This window comes from Zosterops lateralis (genome assembly GCF_965231275.1).
Source record: "Zosterops lateralis genome assembly, chromosome: 8".
Classification (NCBI taxonomy): Eukaryota; Metazoa; Chordata; class Aves; order Passeriformes; family Zosteropidae; genus Zosterops; species Zosterops lateralis.
This window is the reverse complement of record NC_139768.1, coordinates 2,114,212-2,134,339: the sequence shown is the minus strand read 5'-3', so window position 1 is coordinate 2,134,339 and position 20,128 is coordinate 2,114,212. Positions and strand designations below refer to the sequence as shown.

The 20,128-nt window shown below is 46.3% G+C and overlaps 1 protein-coding gene across 6 annotated transcripts; it reads right to left on the bottom strand.

The window, feature by feature from the left end:
- Window positions 1-895: 895 nt before the first annotated feature.
- NCOA4 (nuclear receptor coactivator 4) lies at window positions 896-12,639 on the bottom strand. 6 transcript variants are annotated; one of them, XM_083865947.1, is made up of 10 exons: window positions 12,600-12,639; window positions 7,393-7,546; window positions 6,816-6,956; window positions 6,607-6,695; window positions 6,050-6,158; window positions 5,385-5,456; window positions 4,838-4,981; window positions 3,630-4,640; window positions 3,219-3,308; window positions 896-2,676 (listed from the first exon to the last, which is right to left on the bottom strand). In XM_083865947.1, the coding sequence occupies exons 2-10, from the start codon at window positions 7,531-7,533 to the stop codon at window positions 2,671-2,673; spliced, it is 1,803 nt and encodes a 600-aa protein (XP_083722073.1). In that variant the 5' UTR covers window positions 7,534-7,546; window positions 12,600-12,639; the 3' UTR covers window positions 896-2,670. The 6 variants fall into 6 exon arrangements, with proteins under 6 accessions (XP_083722073.1, XP_083722072.1, XP_083722071.1 ...); XM_083865946.1 differs by having other exon boundaries at window positions 12,523-12,625; XM_083865945.1 differs by lacking the exon at window positions 12,600-12,639 and adding an exon at window positions 10,635-10,794 and having other exon boundaries at window positions 4,838-4,978.
- Window positions 12,640-20,128: the final 7,489 nt, after the last annotated feature.

Below are 20,128 nucleotides of genomic sequence, written 5' to 3'. Positions count from 1 at the left end.
TAATGCCTACTCTGTTCCTCACAGGAATTTCCCCTCTGTCAGCCCCCCTCTCTCCCTGCCCTGCCCCACTCACTCCACAGCTGCTCTGAGGACAAGGAGCTGAAGGGGCTGTGGCCACCCTGCTCCAGGGAGGTGTGGGAGGGAAGGAAGCATTCCTCAGTACAGGGCATCACTCTTGTTCTAAGAAATTTCTGCAGCCCTTTGAGAACCCATGAACAGCATCCTCTTCCTGCTACTCTGTTCTCCTTGTCTTGGGATAATTTTGAAGTACTTTTTCCCTGTCTTTGAAAGCCATAATCCAGGAGTTCTGCATGTGACTGCTTCTAACAAAGAACTTCCAGTCTACTTAAAAAAAAAGTGTGTGCACACATGAAATTTAAGGTATCATGGTTGGAAGGCTGCCAGGCCCACCTGTAAAAGCTCTCCTAATGAACAAGGCAGGCTGCAGTTTAAATACTGGGAAATGCTCAGTGGAGGAACCAGGCATGCAGGGAGGCTGATGCTCAAACAACTGCACAGCCAGAGCACAGACGTTTTCCAGCCATGGAAGAAGAAGACCAAACACTACTAAAAATCCATGAATCCTCATTAAGTATTCAAGAGTGGTAAGAAGCAAATGGGTCATTTTGTCCAAGTCTGTTTTCTTCCAACAGCTGAGCACAGCCCAGGTGACTGAGGGACACCAGCTGCGTGTCCAGGGGCTCACACTGACACTCCTGGACAGGAGTTTCCCTGCTCTGGAGCTCAGCACACCCCGAGGAAGGGGTGAAATGAACTAAAGCACATTAATCCCATTGGGATGGAAGCACAACTGCAGCACCTTCCAGACAGGCAAACTGGACACGTTCCACAGCAGTTTCTGTTGACCACCTTGTAAATGACACATAACACACACTTAGGTTTGCAATTAATTTTTTAATGGAAAAGACTAATCAATGTTTTACATAAATATCAATTAGTGACAACAAGTCAGTTGAGTAAAGGAATACATACCCCCAAGTTTTAAAAGGCTCATAATGAACTGACAAAGTAGCACACAATGACGACTACATGGAATTAATTGGAAGAGGTGGGCTGCACGTCAATCACCTTCATTAAGTTCAACTGCTAATCACATCAGGCTGTTACTGGAGTTAGTCACAGTGCAGTCTTCTCATGCAGCAACGAGGACAGTGAAGGGGAAAGTGAACTCCCAAACCACCTCTCTGCCTCCAGCAGAGAGCCCTGGCTATGAAAGTACAAAAGCCTCAAGTGTTTTGCTGATGTTCAGCCCTTTCAGGGTCTGGTTTCAGATGTGCAGTTTCCCCTTCTCAGACTAAAAACTCAAATGAATGCACAGGATCGATCAGACAGGAATGTGTTCACACTGCAAAGTGACACCACGGTCGGATCTCGGTAATAATTTGTTTTCTACAGGGTTGTGAAGAACTCAAATCACTTTTATTCCCAGGCAGGCTGCAGGGATGGGGAGAAGGGGGGCCTGTTTTCATAGTTATTTAGAGCAATTTAAGTGAGTAGAAGCTGCACCAGAAACTATGGAACTTCACAGTTTTTCCCTGGAGCCTGGCAGGCATGATCCAAGTTTCCATGTAACGTCCTTGCACTCGTTCCTGAGGCTCCAAAGGCTGAATATCTGAAGAGGTATTGCTCGTGTTATGTCCACAGCTTCAGGAAGGTCCCAGTTACTGGACCCCACTTTCACAAACATAATCACATGGAAACCACAGATTAAATACCTTTAAACTGCATCACTGGGAGCCACAGTTTGCCAATTCAGTGTTTCCCAATTAAACAGCACGACATCAATCTGCTGAAGGCATCTAATTCCCCAAATATTACCTTGAAATAATTTGTGGCTAAGATGCCTGCTTTCCAGTGGTTTAGTCGATAAAAATTCATTATGAATTATCTAGAACTAACAGAAACACACGTTTCATTTTACAGCTTTTTCAGTGACATTCAAATAGTTTGTAAATGCTGGGGACACAGTAGGGTCTGAGCTACTGGTGCATGAAAATTAACACCCTACCCTGTTCTCTGAAAGGCTCAAAATAACAGGAGTTTTTATTTAAAGTTAGTTACCAATCCTCCTGTCACTTGTTAGGTCCCATAAATCCATGGATTTCTCCAAGTCTGGATTTCACATATTTAGCTGGGAAATGCACCAACACAAGATGCAAATGAAACCTCCGAATTGAGCAACTGCTCCATAAAACAAATTCCTTGCAAGTACAGCCTAAGTCAGCTGGAACCCAACTCATGACAAAGCTGTAGCAGCTGAAAGGAACAGCAGCACTTCTGCAGTCACTGTCAGAGGTGGACATTCCACAGCACCAGGAAGATTCTGCTTTATACCTGCACTGGCTTCAACACACTTGAAGTGACAACCCGTTAAAGATCCTTGTATTCCCATAATAGATACAGATTTGCTAACACCTCTAAAGCATCAGACTGCTTGTGGTCAGTGGGTTTACATTTCAGAATTAATGACAACGAAAAGGGATCTTCTGCACCATAACTCTGTTAGGTAAGGAATCTTTCTTTTTGTTATAATTTTAGAAGAGAAAGCAGACGGCCAAACACAAAACACAAGCACTCAGCTGGCTGCAGTCACTCATCATGATGTGCAACTCATAGCAGGAAGGGGATGATTTCAACACTTCCAGTTCTTCACATCTAAACAAATTTAAAATAGGGTTATTCTCTCTGATAAACAGCAACACTTTGGAAAAAAAAACAACTGTAAGGTACCCTTGGAAAGAAGTGATATTAACATTCCTCCTAGAAGTGTGTATACTGCCTTTTAGGGTTTGAAATACTCCTGCTAAGGGCCATTTTCAATCATTTCAAAAACAACAACAAAGAGCTACCATCAGAATGAAGAAATCCATTACTAAGGTAAGAAAGAAGCTGCCTGGAGATTAACACAATAATTCCATATCTTAGTTACAATCAGAGTTACCAAGTGTCGATCAGTTGAGAGATTTACACAAGAACAGAAGTGATTCCCTCCCTGGCCTGCGATCAAGAAGAGGAATAATAACAAAGGAAATGGTCCAAGCTGCTAAAAAGGTCTATGGGGAGGAAATTACTGCGCTGATAAATGAAGGATTGTTACAGGTTAAAGAATTGATGATGACTATTAGCTGCCAGTGTCTGTGTTCTGTACTCCCAAGTTATGATTAGGCTCAGCTGTTCTAACATAATCTGTATCCTACCTGTAGAGGAGACCGATACAGCCACTTTTCATTATCTCCACTGAGTTTCATACAGGCAAAAAGGTCGCAAACTGTAGGGAGGCCAAAGTCCTGAAAGAGAAGTCATCTTAATTACCAACCCTGAACATAAATACATTCTGATGTGTATTCAAATTCTGTAAAAAAGTGTTCAAAACAAAACTGATTTTTGAGTCTTTGAGATTAATGCTTTCTTCGTTTAGTATAACACATTAACTTGTTTAGCACTAAGTAATAACAATTGTGAAAACATTAAAAGAGCCAAGAAACCTAAAAACTTGCAGTCAGTATTATCCAGAAGAGCTACGACTTTGGAAGAGAATGGAGTCATTAAATTCAGTAAAGCAATAAACCTGGCACAGGAGACACAAAGTATCAGAAACTTCTGCTCACTTGTGCTTTCTTGCGCAGAAGCCATTTATCTTCCACTGGAGGCGGGTTGGCGTTTTCTAGGTCACTTGAAGTCAACACCCAACTGTTTACATTTAAGGGGAGGTGGAATGGAGCCAAGAGGTCTAGGAAAGGACTCTTGAAACTCTTGTCTGCTTTTTCCCGACTCTCCTTTTCCTCTGTGCTTTCTGCTTTGTGCTCGGCCTTGGCCAGCCAGCTTGTCAGGGGCCTCTCCAGCAATGCTTTCCAGGGTTCTGCGATCTCTGCTGAATAATCTGCTTTCTCTGCACTCAGGGGTTCTCCTGGGAGCTGCTGTGCAGGGCTGAGCCAGGAACTGGCAGCAAACTTGGTCTTCTCGTGCTCAGGGGCTGGTACATCTCTCTGGCTGACAGGAACTCCGTTTTTGTCCTTCCCATCTTTCTTCAGAAGCCATTTGCAAAGAGCCTCTTTTCCACAGTTTTCATCACACACGCATTCTGAAAAGCTGGCACACAGATCATTAGCTTTGCACACATCTTCCACTTTAAAGGGGGGCTGAGGATGCTGAAGGAGCCAAGCATTTACAGCAGGTGTAGTGGGTGATTTCTTTCCATCAAGATGCTCGTTCAGGCACTTCAGATTTCCCAGGTTCTCAATTTCCACACTTCTGCTCTGGCTGCCACGACAACTGGTACACGTTTCAGCTTTGAGGAGCCAATCATTCAAATTGCATTCTTCCCTAAAAGGTTTAAATTCATTCTTCCACTTCTCATCTGAAGCAGTACTTCCATTCTCTGTGTCAGGAGTAAGCAGCCAGTCAGAAAGGTCCATCTCTTCCTGTCCAAGGGATTCTAATTCCTCCACCTTTTCAATAGTGGAAAAGGATGAGCTGAGAGTAGAGGTGGAGTCCTTGCGACCAGGGGAATCCGTTTTCCCAGGAACATCACGCTGCTGATTGTGCAGGAGCCAGTTCTCCAAATCCTTCAGATTTCCCCAGGCTTGCTCAAAATAGCAGACTTTGGAAGAATTCAAATCCTAGTAAAGACACATTGAAATACCTCTATTAAAACTCAAAGGCAGTGTTCAGTAACTGTTTGCATGCAGTTAGTAAGTGCCAAAGCATCAGTGGAACATGAGGCAGAATGAAGACTGAATTCCCAGCATATTCTGCTCGCAATCAGACACTGTGCTCTCCCCTCTGTTCCAAAGCAGGTTAGTGCACCAAGGGTTACCTGGCTGGGCTCTGACACACATTTCTGGGTGACCCACTCCTCGAGGTTGGTGCTGGGGACGTAGGGGGCCTGGCGCACAGACACGGGCCTGCCTCCCAGTAACCAGTCGGCCAGCGCGGCGCTCACCGTCCCGCACGGCGCCTGCTGGGGGAGAGAGAGAGAGGGGGCTCTGCTGAGGGGCTGCTCAGCCATCTGGGCTCAGCAGCAGCACAGCCATGCAGCAGGCAGCACTGTGTCTGCACCAAAAGGAGAAACAGCCTCCTCTAATTACCAATAAACCCATAGGAATTGGATAGTTCCAATATTGAGGAACGTTCAATTAAAAACTCCTGTCAGTCACTCCACATACTCCACATTTTACATTTTATTCTTGCTTGTCTATTCCTGGAGCAGCTGCAGTATCAGATCATTCTGCTCACCACAGCCACTGCTGCTGGCTACTCGAGCATCTTGGCAAACACAAGCCATCACTCAATCTCACATAACGTGCCTGAGTTCTCCTCTTCCCTCTAATGCAATTAAACACTCACACACGGGTCAATCTTACCTGCTCACAGTTCATCAGGGCACAGTTCTGCCCTGGGAACCAGGGAGAAGCATTCTCTCTCTCTGAGGTTTGCTGAAAGGAAAGTTAAAATTAGTTTCAATCTTGGTTTTGTCCAGTTTAGAAGCTGGACAAATTCCACAATAAAGCAGAAGTAAAGCATAATTACAAATGTTCAGTGGTTTATGACTAACAATGTTCTCAACATTTATAAACAGAATGCAGAAAGATTGACTATGAAAATACTTCCTTGAGTCTGCTTCCTTTAACAGAATTGTCTCCAATAATACAGGAAATATGCTGCTTACATAAGAATCCCAAAATACTTTTATCATAGAAAGCATCTAAAATGTTTTAAGTATTGCTATCTAAAGAGAACAGTAACAAATGTTCTGGCATGGGGTAGGAATGAGTAGTCATTCCCTCAGCCTCTGCCAAAATACACTTGATTACATGTACATAACTAAACCCAGTGAAAACTACATGCAATAATTAATAAACCTCTGTGTATTTATTATACAGCTGAAATTATATGACTCATGCACAGGATCTATTCAAGCTGCCACTAAAAGCAAAAATATCACTTGGAATATATTGGACTACTGAAAAAAAAAAAAAAAGAAGTCTTTGAGGCAAGTATTCCACCCCAGGGAAGTCCTGCTGCTTACCATCGTTTTAATGGAACCAAATGAGGTAATAGCTTGGCGAAGGAAAGATGTGTCAGCCTCGAAATTCAGGATGGAAGACTCTTCAGGCTTAAGTGTGAGACTTCCCAGTCTGAAAGAGTAAGGTAATAGGTACAGAAAGAAAAAAAAAACATTACAATCTTTTTAATCTGTCCTGTTTTGGAAGTCAGTCCATTATTTCAGAAAAAGGCTTTCAAGCTCCTTGGCAGTAATTAGGTAACAAAGAGACTTTTGATAGGGCATATAAGAAAGAAATGATTATCTACAAAGCAAGAACAGAATAAATTGCCAGCAGAACACAAGGTTCACCTTCTTATTTCAACTCTCATCAACAACTAGTATTTGAAATAATCTGTATAAATGAGTACCTCTCCTGCTCATTATAGTCCTGGTTTATCACCTCAGAAGACTGCTTTAAAGTTCTTATTTTTAGGAACTATTACAAATGTAGGAACGGTGAGATCTATTATTAATTCTACTAGAATGAAAAGTCAGATTCAATTCGTAGTGTGTTAACTTGAATCATAAAACGTATTTACCTCTCCAGGCAGAGTGAAATCTGGTTTGCCAGCTCGTTGCTGTAGGAACGTTCCAGCTGATGAATAAGGCAATTGAACTGTCCCAAGTACTGCACGGAAGACAAAACACACGTCACTGTTTCAGCTTCCAGCTTTAAAACTGAGCCAACACTTGCAAGAATGACGTTTGCCTGAAAATACCAGTGCAGCGAGTGCCAGGCAAGGCTTACCCAGTAGAGCTGCTGTGCCTGCTGCTGCAGGGCCTCCTCCTTGAGCTGCTGGATGAGATCCACCTGCTCGAAGAGCCACACCTCGCGGCTGCGCAGGCACTCCAGCTGCCGGCTGATGTGGCTGTGGATCTTGGCCTTGACCTGCCAGGGAACACACACCGTTCCTGCTCCAGTGCCCGGCACAGTGAGCACACACCTGCCTCACTCATTGCTAACTGCTCTGGTATTTTTGGAGTGATTTATTTCCCAAAAATTCATCACAGTCACCCACGGCACCACACGCCTCAGGGCAGTAACAGTTCTGAGGATACCTTTAAAGAGGTATCAAAGAATAATGATCTTTCAATTTGATCTTTCAATCAACAGTTTTTGGAAATTCTCCATACCTGAGCTAGTAATACAGGAGTAACTTTATCAAGGGCATGGCCTTGATAAAGTTGTGACACAAGAATGTGTTTGCAAATTGCTAGGAAAATTTCAGACTACTGTGATAATAGTAGATATTCTGGAATAATAAAAAGCTTAATTGAAGTCATGTTAGTTATTAAAAAATCTTTAAGGAGTAATTTAAAATTACCTCCCGCCAGTTTTCCTTGATCTGCTGTTCAGCTTTGACAATCCCAGATATAGCTGTTTCCAAGTCCTTCTTTGCTTGAAGGCACTTTGCCAGAGTCTCACTGCTGCAGGAATTTCTATTTCTATCTTGTGGTGGACTCATTCTTGATGTGTTCCTAAAACACAATGGAAAAAGCAATTTCTTAATAGTTTCTATTCCTCTTTAACAGAAGAGGAAGGGCATCATATGAAGAACCATCTGCTCTACTTCACTAGAAAAGGTGAACAAAAAGGCCCTACACAGATGCAAGTTTTCTAAACATAGATAAAGCCCTCCTCCAGGAGCAACAAACACCTCAGCCCACGGAATTTGCACAATCACAGGAAAACCAACAGATGTTTGACAACAGCTTCAGCCACAGGAGTTTAGGCAATCCTCTCCTGCCAGTCACCTTCCTCCAGCTTTTATGCCAAGCCAGCAAACTGCAGAGCTGAGGGGCTGATTCAGGGAATAATGGTCAACAGCAGTGCTGGAGCTGGAGGAGAATGGCCTGGCCAGGGGCAGGAAATATTTCAGCCACCCTTTTTTCCTCTGCAGGTAAATGAACTGGCTCCCATAAATGAGAAAATTCCAATACAGTTTCATCAACTGAAAACCCACATGTTGCTACAAAGATCACTCTTTACTAAGCTGCAAAGGCCAGAACTTTTAACAGCTACCCATTATTTTGTCCTGGTCACTGCTGTGGTAACTTAACTTCAGCACAGTCTCGAGTAAAAGGGGCTCAAATATAAAATTTCTACAGCAGTTATACTGGTAAGGATTCTGCAAGTAAGGGGGGAAAGATAGTATGGATTTTTAGTAAAAATGGGAAGGATCAGTGTAAGCACTTTTCCTAAACAATGGGTTATTTTTTTATGGGAGAGTTTGAATTCTCCTGTCAAGTTTCATGGGATTCCTGAAGCACTAAACATCCATAGTATTTGTTTTATTTAAAACAAATCCTCAGCAATGACAGCTATGGAAATTCCCAGCAGATTTAAAGCACACATGTGTGACAACCTAAAATGTCACAGATTTTACCACTGCTCTGAAGAGAACTGAAAGTAGTTTTGAATACAACAAGACAACCATGAGCTTCTCTTACCAAGCAGCTACTTAGTCTGCAATTTCCAAACCCCACAATCACAAAAAACTGCAACTCAAAACTCCTTCTACAGCCAAGATATATAAAAGACAGATATAAAAGTACGTGTTTCACACAGGAGAGGGCTGAGAGTGGCTTTTAAGTGGAAGGTGACAGACAAAGAAACATTCTCTGTGGGGCAGGAGCAGTGGCTGCACCTCCCTCAGTTCCCTCAACACCACGGGAGGGTTTCCTGTCCCTCCAGAGCCTCCGGATATAAGGCACAGACACCACCCCAAGACCCTGCACACAACACCTCATCTTCTAGGAACTCAAAAGAAAAAAACTTAAAAAAGAAAAAAAACCCTGAAACAAATACAAGAGAAGAGACCTCAAATGTAATCTTTAAGCTTATGTTATTTTGCACCAAATCAGAGGGTGCAAAAGTCCAAAATACATCATTCTCCAAGCTGTGCTCTGACCCCCAGTTTTGCCCTGGTATTTGCACACCCTCGCTGTTCACAGGTTCACTTCTGTAAGGTTTCATGATCTTCACCATGCCAGCAATGCTCAATAAAAGATAAGCTTTTTCTCACAACACGCCCTAGAGAGTTTATGTCACTTTTCAGCTCTCACGTACAACCTACAGGAAGCAGGAGCCAACAGTGTGGCAGCCCTAGTTCTCAGATGTGATCTAGCAGGTAGATGACAATATACCCAGCCAAGAAAACAAGGATTATTAGATACCTTAAAAACTATCATATACTCAAAAGCAAATTTTAAAAATCACATTGGTTACTGTTTAATTTTTTATATTTTTACATAACAACAGTCAAGGTCTGAAAGGCTAAATAAAACTACCATATTTACTCACACAATAAATAATATACTTAACTCTTGTGATAATTATGTTAACCTACTTTATCACACTCTGTATTAGCAACTTCCTAATGGCACAATTAAATTCAAGAAGCTTACACAGGCTTCTCTAATGACCTCTGGAACTGCTGTTTGTTGCTTTTCCTTTTTTCGATGACTGCAAGAGCCTCACTCCAGAATGTATAGATGGAATGAATGCTGCCTCCCTCCAGCCAGCTCCTGTTAAAATGGCTGTTCCCAGGCTTTGTCACGAATAACGCAGTAAAACTCACACGCTGAGCATGAGAGCCAATCCACCACCCTTCTTTTCAATTTCCATGAGCCTCTTACAAAATTAAGCGGAGACAAGCACCGATTTCCTTGCTTTCCGGTTACTCCCAAACAGCACAGAGAATTTAAGACGTTTTCAGGTCGCGTTCTCTGGAGCACCCGCGATCACACACTTGGACTCGACAGTAACAAAACACAATTCCTTCTGCAGGAAGACACACGGCTGCAACACGTCAGCAGCTGCCCCGGCCATTTCCGTGTCATCAAACAGTTTCCAGCCCACGGGGGTCCCCATCGGTCCCCGCTATTCCCCTCGCGGGATGCGCACCCCCAACAGAGGAGCTCGCACTTACTTTCCGCGCTTAAGGAAGTAATCCCGCGATCGCCTTTTTATAACGCGGCTTCCATCCGCAGGCACGGCCTCCGGAATGTTCCCAAGGCTGCAAATAAGGCTCCAAGCCCCGGCTCGGCTCGAAGCCTTATCGGTGAGGCCCAGCCCGCGCCCCGCCCCGGCCCGGCCCGGCCCGGCCGAGCCGCACGTCCGCAGCGCCGGGGCGGGCCCGGGCCGCGACCACCCCCCGGCCCCGCTCAGCCCCAACAACGAGTGCCTGCAAATATCCAACTAGCGCTTCAAACCGCCAAACCTCAGCGTTTTGCAACAAAACCGCTGTTTCTTGCAATTTCAGGAAATGTGGCGATGCGCCGCCTTCACGCAACGACAAAGCGGATCCGGCGCGGATGCGGCAGCCAGAGAGAAAGAGCTGCGAGCAGAGGCAGCTGCCGAGCCCAGCCTTCCGTCCCTGGCCGTGCACAGCCCAGCAATAAATGATTCTACACCTATCACACTCCCCAGCCAGCACGGAGCCTGCCATGTGCCACAAATCCTGACACTGAGCCCGCCCGGATGCGAGTCAGCCCTTGGAAGGACCAAAATCACACACACACAAGGCTTGTGTATCGACTCTTGCTTCCACAATTTCACACGCACAGCTGAGGAAAGCACACGGAATGGCTGGAAAGGACCTTGGGAAGCATCTCATGATATTCTTGTTCCTAAGAGCAAAATAACTAGCCGTTTTTACAGGAAGACTTTTGGCTCACTGGAGAGATGTTACCCTGCAGCTCCAACTCCTGTCACAGGTTCTCTGTGCAACCTCCCGGCTCCTACACTCCACTCCTGAGATGTTAATTCCCACAGGTCAGAAACCGCTGGACAAACGTAATTTTAAGCTTTTAATTAAGTATCTGGTGGCTGGGGAGGAACCTTGGCTCTTTCTGCAGTCTGCAAACAGGCCGGCAAGAAACCGGTTCTACCAGCTTTTCACTCTCGGCACAACCATCCCAGCTGACCTTGGGAAGAGCATTGTTTTCCATTTCACATGGGTGTGGAAAAACCATCTCAAATACAGGGCTGTGCGGAGCCTTTGCTGGGGAAAAGCCTCTGAAGGGAACGAAGCCTCCCATTGAACAGGCTCTATTTATAAATGTGGAATTATTTCTTTCATTTGGCGGGACCAGGCTGCTCCAAAGGCCCCTCTGACCTGTCTTTATGTGGCTTTAAACCAGCTGGCTTGTTTGAACTGAAATTCCCGTGGATTTCCATCTAACTCCACCAAAAAACAGTAGTTCCTCTTGAGGAGCCCTCCCAAATTAGGTATGTGGGACTTGCGGTCAGGCAGTGAAGTACTCTAAGTACACGAGCCGAATCTGGAACTTCCCATTTATATCCAACAAAACAAGCACTTTGTACAGTGCAGCATCAGCATTAAAATCCAGTATCCGTATGGAGCTCCTGCTGGGGAAATTATTTTACTCCAAAACAAGTATATAACACCCTGTTTTTAAGTAACAAACAATGTGCAGGGAAAAAAAATAAAAACCAACAAAACCTTTCTCAGTTTTGAGTAAGAGAAAAACTTGAACAAGTTTTTTCTGCCTGTTTTAGCCCCAAAACAGCCCAGTGAGTGCACAAAGCACTTGTGCTGAGACACTCTCATCACAAGAGCTGGGCAGCTGTGAAGAAGTCTGATCATTTTATTCCACCTATCATAAATACATATTTTATGCACTAAAGCGTATAACTGAAATCGCGAAGTATCTGAATATGAAGGCCTGAAATCTCTATGCTGTAATTACTGACAATACCAAAGAAGATACCCCAGAGTGGGGAAGACACACGCTTAACACAGATCGCACATTACAACACATCCTCCAGACTAGTGCACTTAAAACCAGTTCGGAAAACAAGTGACAAGCCCCTGGTTCTGCCTGGAGCACAGGGCCCCAAAGACACCAATGCCACGCTCTCTGCACATCCATTCATCCAGTGTTATGTACTCGTAGTGTGATAATCAGTGGTTCTTACACGGCTGACAGCTTTTTTCTGCTCCCCTGACTGTACACCCTATCCTAAGTCTCAAAGGAAGGCAACCCTGCTCCTCTGTCAGCTTTTTTCTTTAATCTCAGCCATAAACAGCGAGTTTAAAGCTGTCAGAATGCCTAGCAAACCTCCGAAAGCTCTGGCTCACAGCACTCACCAGCATCGAACAGCACAGCTCTGACAAAACTTCCAACCAACACAACCCCGACCATGCCTAACCCAGATATTTACAGCTTATATAACACCCGAGAAGGGCAGCTGTAACAAAAGACTCTGCCTTTGCCAGCAGGAATGAGGCTTTCGGAGCGCTCGCGGCACAACCTGTCCGGGCCAGGGAGAGCCGAGATCGGTACAAAATCCCTTTTCCGCGGCCCGTCCGAGCCCTGCGCCGCGGAGCGTCCATTTCCCCCCGACCTCACCGACTCGGGCTGCCTGGGGCAGGCCCCCGCACCGCGGCACGGGCCGCCTGACGGGATTCCTTTAGGGGATTCCTTACGGTATTGCTGGCGGGATTTTGCTGTGGGATCCCCCCGGATGTCTCCCTGTGCCCCGCCGGCCCCGCCGCTCCCTCACCGCCGGCCGCGCGCCCGCCGCTCCGCTCCCTCCGCTCCGCCCCGCCTCGCGCGCTCTCGCGAGACCCGCCGGCCCACGCGCCCCCTGCCGGCGCGGCGGAGCGGCTGCGGCCGCGCTGAGGGATCAGTGAGGGATATCAGTGAGGGATCGATGAGGGATCAGTGAGGGATATCAGTGAGGGATCGATGAGGGATCAGTGAGGGGGCGCTGAGGGATCAGTGAGGGATATCAGTGAGGGATCGATGAGGGATCAGTGAGGGGGCGCTGAGGGATCAGTGAGGGATCAGTGAGGGATCGATGAGGGATCAGTGAGGGATCGATGAGGGATCAGTGAGGGGGCACTGAGGGATCGATCGGTGAGGGAGCGATGAGGGCGCGCTGAGAGATCCCTGAGGGAGCGCTGAGGAGGCGCTGAGGGAGCACTGAGGCATCAGTGAGGGATCGATGAGGGATCAATGAGGGGGCGCTGAGGGAGTGCTGAGGGATCAGTGAGGGATCGATGAGGGAGCGCTGAGGGGGCACTGGGGGAGCGCTGAGGGATCAGTGAGGGATCGATGAGGGAGAGCTGAGGGAGCGATGAGGACGGAGCGCTGAGGGGGCGCTTGAGGGATCAGTGAGGGGGCGCTGAGGGATCGATGAGAGATCAATGAGGGAGAACTGAGGGAGAACTGAGGGATCAGTGAGGGAGAACTGAAGGAGAACTGAGGGAGCGCTGAGGGATCAGCAAGGGAGCGATGAGGGCGCGCTGAGGGAGCGCTGAGGGATCAGTGAGGGAGCGCTGAGGGGTCGATAAGGGAGCGCTAAGGAAGCGCTGAGGGATCAGTGAGAGATCGATGAGGGATCAGTGAGGGGGCGCTGGGGGATCGATGAGGGAACGCTGAGGGAGGGTCTGTTCCTCCCGCTCCTCCCGGCGGCCAAAATCCGGGAATCAGGGTACAGCAAACTGACCCGGCACGGCAAACTCTCGGGGCACACAGCGTGTATCGTGAGGCGGGTCATCGGTTTGGGTCTTTTGCATGTCCGCTGGAAATTTCCCAGAGTACCACCAGGCTTGGTTTGGCTCTCCACAGTACAGGTTTTGGGTTTTCCTTTCCCCAAGCGTGAGGCACAGCAGAACAGCTCTCGGTATTGCCGTCCCGCTTTCCAGCTGGGAAAAGGATCTTTCCAGCTGGGTAAAGGTTACTGCTCCTTACCCGTGCGCTTTATCTGGTCAGGGATGTTATAGGGAATGTACTGCATTTGATAATGTGTGCTGAAATAAAATATAAATAAAATAATGAACAAGCACTAGTCCTGCGAAAACTAGGCTTGCATTCCAGGCTGGGTGTCTCCAGCAAGAGAATAATGGAAATCAACACCTGAAAGAAAGTTCCCGGTCCTGGAGATGAGCCATTGACGACGATTAATCGAGGAAGAGCAAAACCAAATAAGACTCAGCGACTCGATCCACACAATGCAACCTTCCAGGAAAAAAAAATCAACTCACCAACTCTGCCCAAAAACCTGTTCAGGAGTGGGACTGCCTCAAAAGAAAAACTCAATAATACATCATCCCAGAATAGTGGACAAAGGATCTAGCCTTTGTATAAAAGCCGGACTTTTGGTGATGTGATTTGCGAACGGTGAAGGATAGAGGCCTGTCCCTACGTTCATCCGGTCTCGATCCCAGGGTCGAGGCTGTCTTTTTATCGTGGCTTTCCAAATTTATTGTTACTCCAAAATAAACCTTGTTATTTTATTTTATTTTTCAAATCTGGCTGTTTCATTTATAACAGGGCCAGGGAGATGAGCTCAGCTGGCCAGAGCTGGGGGCCGATAACGCCGAGGATGTGAGTTTGATCCCTGTGGGGGGCATTCAGCACTTGGACTCCACGATTCTTTCCAACACAGACTATTCTGTCATTCTGTATGATTCCAGCCTTTCTGAGACCACCTGGCCAGCACATTTGTGTAGTGCTGCCTTTCGTAGGTGTGTTTACAGCATTTAAGTTTAACAGAGAATGTGTGGGGACTCCATGCAGAAAGGACTTCAAGTGGTAATCTCAGTAGCTGAGTACCTGTGGTAGCTGAGTCACAATTTCCTATACGTTTCCTCCTCTGGGCACAGACCAAGGAGCCGTTCTTCTGAACAGGACCTTACTCGTGGTTACAAGTACAAATGATTCAGTGCTAACATAAGAGAAAGTAGAAGTCAGCCACCTAATCCCAGATGTGCTGTTACCCTAGGAACAGACATTTCAGGTATTTGGCGTCCTTGTCCAAACACAGACGAGACACAGGGTGTGTTATATAATCCTCCTCTGGGCACTTGGATTTAAGAGGAAAAATAATACCAACCCTGCCTGACCCTGGAAAAGCAGGAGTGCTCGTGTACCTGTTGTGTTCCCCCGTGCAGTTACCCAGCAGGACTCTCCCGAGGAAAGCAAGCTGCCTCTCCTGGGCCAGCAGGCACAGCAGACAATGACAAATTTCTGTCACATCTTCCACAGGCTTGACCAAGGCAGCATCATAATCCAGATTGCCTGAGTGTGGTTTTGTAGGTAGAGTTGCTTCACACAGTCCACTTTCTGTGTGGATTCATTGTGGTGAAGGTCATGCCTTCCTATGAGGATTTGCTCTTTGGATACATCTTCTGTCTTACTCCTAAAGGAATATCAAGAGTAAGGAACCACATGCAGCTTTTAATGGTCTCTTTCCTCCCACCCCTTGTGGCAGTCACTGCTCCTCCCTCAGCCACACTTTTTTACCATGCCAGATGTGCCTTTTTACACAAACCTGCATAGCAGATCAGAGAAAGAAAATTGAAATTACATCAGTTTAAGCAAAAGGCCAATTGGTGATTTACTAAAATAGAGGCAAAAGGTTGGGTAGAGATGCAGTTTTATGGGAAAATAAACAGGATGATCTGTCCATGTTAAAACAGCAGCAAAGATGGAGACGTAGTGGGCAGTTCCTCAGTGATGGATAAAACTGTGTATCCGTGTTCACAATAAGCTCCCAACCAGAACATGAAGAAAAGTGTTTTGGATGCATAAAAGGGATCTAAATACACATCAGAAACAGTTAATGAGGATAAAACCCTGCAGCTTTTCCTTTCTGAAGTGTGTGACACCACACAATACACACCTATACCCAAGATTCAGTGCTATTTCTTGCTGAATGGAAATCCCATTTATAGTTCTGCAGCATAAAGCCCATCTTTCCTTGATTTGGCAAAAGTGTATAATGACTCCCTTGTCACACTCCCAGACATTCTTCCTTGCTCATCTGCAGTGTGGGAATGAAGACCAGGGAGAGATTTGTCCCTTCCCATCCCCTGGAAACTGTGAGGTTTGATAGAGAACTGGAAGCTTTTTCTGTGTTTCTTAGGTACAGGTCTGCAGAACTGTACTACTGGGCACCACTCAAACCATAAACAACTTGAAGAATATTCTCTGGTGCAATGGCTTTAGAGCAAATTTTATGGGGTTTAAAGAACCCATAAGTTTCTGTTTTCTGTTCAGACTGTTCCTCTTTCAACAACTGCAATAATGGAGCTGAAGGGCATCAGCTGTGTTAACTTCTCTGTTAATGCCCCAGAATGTGATTTCCCTGTTCTGCAATGCTGCCGCACAGCCGAGCAGTCCATCCTTGCCCCGTAAAGGGGGAATAAGGAAGTGCAGCAAGCCCGGCCCAGGCTGCGGGTGCAGCCAAGGCAGATCAGGCTGCCGGCTGCTCCCGTCAGAAGCGCCAGTCCCAAGGCAGAGCATGAAATTCTAGACGAGTCGTCAGGAAACCTCAGGCAGCTCCCGCGGGAATCGCCAGTTTCCTCCAGCTCTGCGGCTGGAAAGGGATTATTTTCCCTTGTCCCTGCCAGCCCGGGTGCATGGCCCCCCTCGCACGTATCCTGCCTGACGTGTGTCCTTGGTCCCCTTCCAGGCGGGGTGACCGGGCACCGTGTCCCGCAGCTGTGGCCAGATCCATCCCCGGCCTCCCTGTGCCCCCGGGGCGGCCTCAGCCCCCGCCTGCCCAAGGAGCCGAGCAGCCGCCACTTGTGCCCTTAAGGGCACTTTCAGACCTCTCTGCGCTGTATTTACTCACCTTGAATCTTTGCTGTTTGTGTCGAGCTACCTCAGTGCCAGAGAGGAACGGAATGTTTTTGAACTCCCACACAAACAGTTTCATATATAGACTGTAAACAGGTGTTTTAATAACCTTTTCCTGCACATCACACGCAACCTTTTTCCTTTCTCTAGTTTAGGGATTTCTCATTTCTGCAAACTGTCTGTTCTTCTATCCCACTTCACATTGAACAGAAGTACCAACTACACCTATCTCCACACTCGTATTTCATTTAAAGAAGTTCTCAGGAAGGTGCTCTGTAGCTTCTCCAGACAGCCTAACCAAAGGTGGAACCTCTGGAAGCAGAGGGTTGCTTTGTGAATTAGGAGCCCACCACAGACATGAACAAATCTCTTACTTGCTGTGGCCCAAACCAATCAATGCAAAAAATAACAGGCACAGCACCAAAGAATTCACACTAGAGGGAGGCAGGCATGTAAACAGTATATAAACAATTTTAACTGAACTAAAATTGTTTTTACAAAGCTTCAGAAAAGTTGTTTTATCACAAACACTGAGCCTGTAGCGAAACAGCAGTGTGATTTTGGTCACTAAACATTTTACAGCTTCCCCAATATATATGCACACACACATTCCAATCAAAATTGGAGCAAGGACGGACTCATAGTGCAGACTTGGAACACAAGAGCTGCATCACAGCTCCAGGGTTTGCTCCCATTTGAGTGGGGGAGCAGAGTGTTGAACAACATGCCTCACACAATCGAAACAGGTCTCTTCTGCTTTCTCAGAAACACTTGCCTTGTCTTTTCCCAAGATCCCTTTTAAGAAAGCAGTTACAGGGGCATGACAGTAAATCAACCCCTCAATCTACTGTTAGAGTGAGGTTAATGCTGAAAAAAGGCATGAAATCTAGAAAACACAAATCACTGTGTGAACAAGGAAGAAATTACAACATAACAAATTATAACATCACACCATGAATTTAAATCAATGTAAAAGCTTTTCTAAAATTGTATTCTCCAAGGCAGTGGCCTTTTTAGGATTTTCCAGACAATGCAAACACAAGACAGCATTCAAATAACCTGCACACAGGAATTTCTGCCCAGTCCCAATCTAGAGTGCATCAGTTTGCAATACAACAAGCACCAGAGGCACTGTAAGCAAATGTGCTTGCAAAAAGCCATCAGGGGAGGAGAAAGGGCTGACTTGTTATGTCACTGAGGGTGTCGTGTCTGTGTCAGGGGAAGGAGCAGACACTCCAGCTCCCGTTGGAGTTGCTGTTAGGGCAGTAGAGCACAGGTCTGGTGCTGTACTCAGGCCTGAACAGTTCTTTCCTGCACCACAAAAAGCTGCCTGTCAGCAGGTCTGCTGGAAAGCACACACAAAAGGGTGTCCGGGCAGGATTCACTGCACCCCAAGCTGTGAGGCCGTCTCTGCCTTACAATAAAAATTGTCGGAGGTGAGCGGAGACCAGAAGGTGCCGGAGAGGAGGAACGGGTCTGTCCTGCGGAGCTGTGAGCCGGCACTGAGCACCAGGTGGAGCTCGGGGATGTAATCCCGGCCAGCAGGAGCGCACGGGAGCGCCTGACCCACATTCCTTAAGCCCTACCACCTTTAACGCCTCGGGGGACAAAATCTCCCCTTCAGCACACCTGTGACACCATTGTTCCTGCCTGTAGACAAGCAGGAGGTGGCTGGAAGGGGACGGAAGTTTGCAGCATCCTTTCCTTGCCCGTGTCTCTCCCCTTTGTTTTCTAAGCTTCCTTCACTTGCCATCTGAGTGGCATAGCCTGTAGTATACTGAAAGCCTGATAATAAGACAGATGACATCTGTTTAGGTCACATATTTGAAAGGATTAATGCTCCCAAAGACTTACAAGCTACAGCTTAGTACTCTGCTATCTGAACACATTGGCCCTGGTACATGTGATGGCTGTCAGCTCAAGGCTCAGCACTTCTGCAGCTCAGGAAAGATGGAAACCAGACATCCAAGTGACCATGGCAAAGGATCTGCACCATTCCCTTCAACATGCAGTAAAAGCCACAAGCAACTGTGTGCCAAGTCTGGGAAAGAAACAACTTCATGGGACTGGTTTTGCCTATGTTAGTGTGCTGCCCCACAGAAAATGGACATGCTCATTCCAGCTGGCAGAGGTGAAAAGGGAGCACGACCATTTTCATACAGGGCAGAACTGCTCTCTGCAAGTTGCTTTCTGAGCAAGAAAAGGAAGAAAATTCTCACTAATCCACGTCACCCACAAAGCTTACCCATTTCTTTCCCTTTAAAACCACATGGCTCTGTAGAATTGCTCCCGTAGAGAGGCAGGGAAGTGACATGACCTAAACTATAGCATCAAAAGAAAGCACCACAGCTCCCTTCCTCAGCAGGCATGAGGGACTTGCAGGACACACAGTTCTCGTGGACACGAGCAGCCCAGGGCTCTGCACACATTAGATTCCCCTGCTTTGACAAGGGTCAGCTGGATCTCATGGCCTGTGTAAATAACAATGCTTTGGGAGGAAGCTGAATAGAACATTATATTCTCCATAGTTCTGAATGGAGGGTAAAGAAATAAAATTTAGAAATCAATCCTAGACCCTGAAGTCCCCTTAAGGGGAAAGACATGAGAGACTGACACAGCAAATTCCACTGAGTTATTTAACTGGTAACATGAGAGTTGATTAGAATTATTTATTTCCAGCTCATAAACCCACATGCTGCCTCTCTCTCTCTTGCCAATTAACAGTATTACTTAGCACTAATAAACTGCTTTCATTTTCAAGGGGCTTAAGAAGACAAATTAATCACCTCAACATGTCTGAAAGGAACAGATGGCAATGAAGTATTAACATTGCAATTTCACAGTTGGAAAAGCTCCTAAGAGAGGGGGCAGTAGCAGTGTCTGGAGGACACCTAACCCTATTCCCTCTGTGGACTGTGGTCCCTTGATCTCACCTCCTCTCTCAGCTTCTGTTTTAACCCAACCTCATCACACATTACTTTTCCTAGAGCAAAGCAATGCTGTTTTTCTTATTTGTTCTTTAATACTGAGTTACATCCCTCTAGAAGGCCTCTTACCTTAGCACATCTCCAGACAGGTCGTTACTGCTTTGGATTTAAAAGACTAAATGTCTATCCAATAATGCAATTAGTCCAGCCTGTCATTATTCTTACTGCCTATAAGCAGAGAAGTGATCAGGATGGAATACATTGCTCTGTCCATACAGTGAGGTGCTCTTTTTCTTTGGGACATCCTGGTTATATTTCAATACAAAACAGCTGACTGCCTTTTCTTCTTCTCACTCGTCCCTGTCTCAGAGGATGGTGCAAAAATGTTCTTCTGTATGGCTTTTTGGCTCAGCTGTACATCACAAACTTTCTTAAGCTACATCTGGAAGGAAGATAGACTTTCTGTGGAACAGGGGTTCCTAAAACAGAACATGTTCAGGTGAGGATCAAATAAATA

Bases quoted from the DNA above. Each gene is read 5' to 3' on its own strand.
- NCOA4 (XM_083865943.1), bottom strand. From the start codon at position 10,681: ATGCTTCCCAAGGTCCTTTCCAGCCATTCCGTGTGCTTTCCTCAGCT. The intron at 6,159-6,606 runs GTAAATACGTTT...TTACTCTTTCAG, and splicing joins ATTTCACTCTGCCTGGAGAG to ACTGGGAAGTCTCACACTTA. The intron at 3,309-3,629 runs GTGAGCAGAAGT...CTTCTCTTTCAG, and splicing joins TTCTGCGCAAGAAAGCACAA to GACTTTGGCCTCCCTACAGT.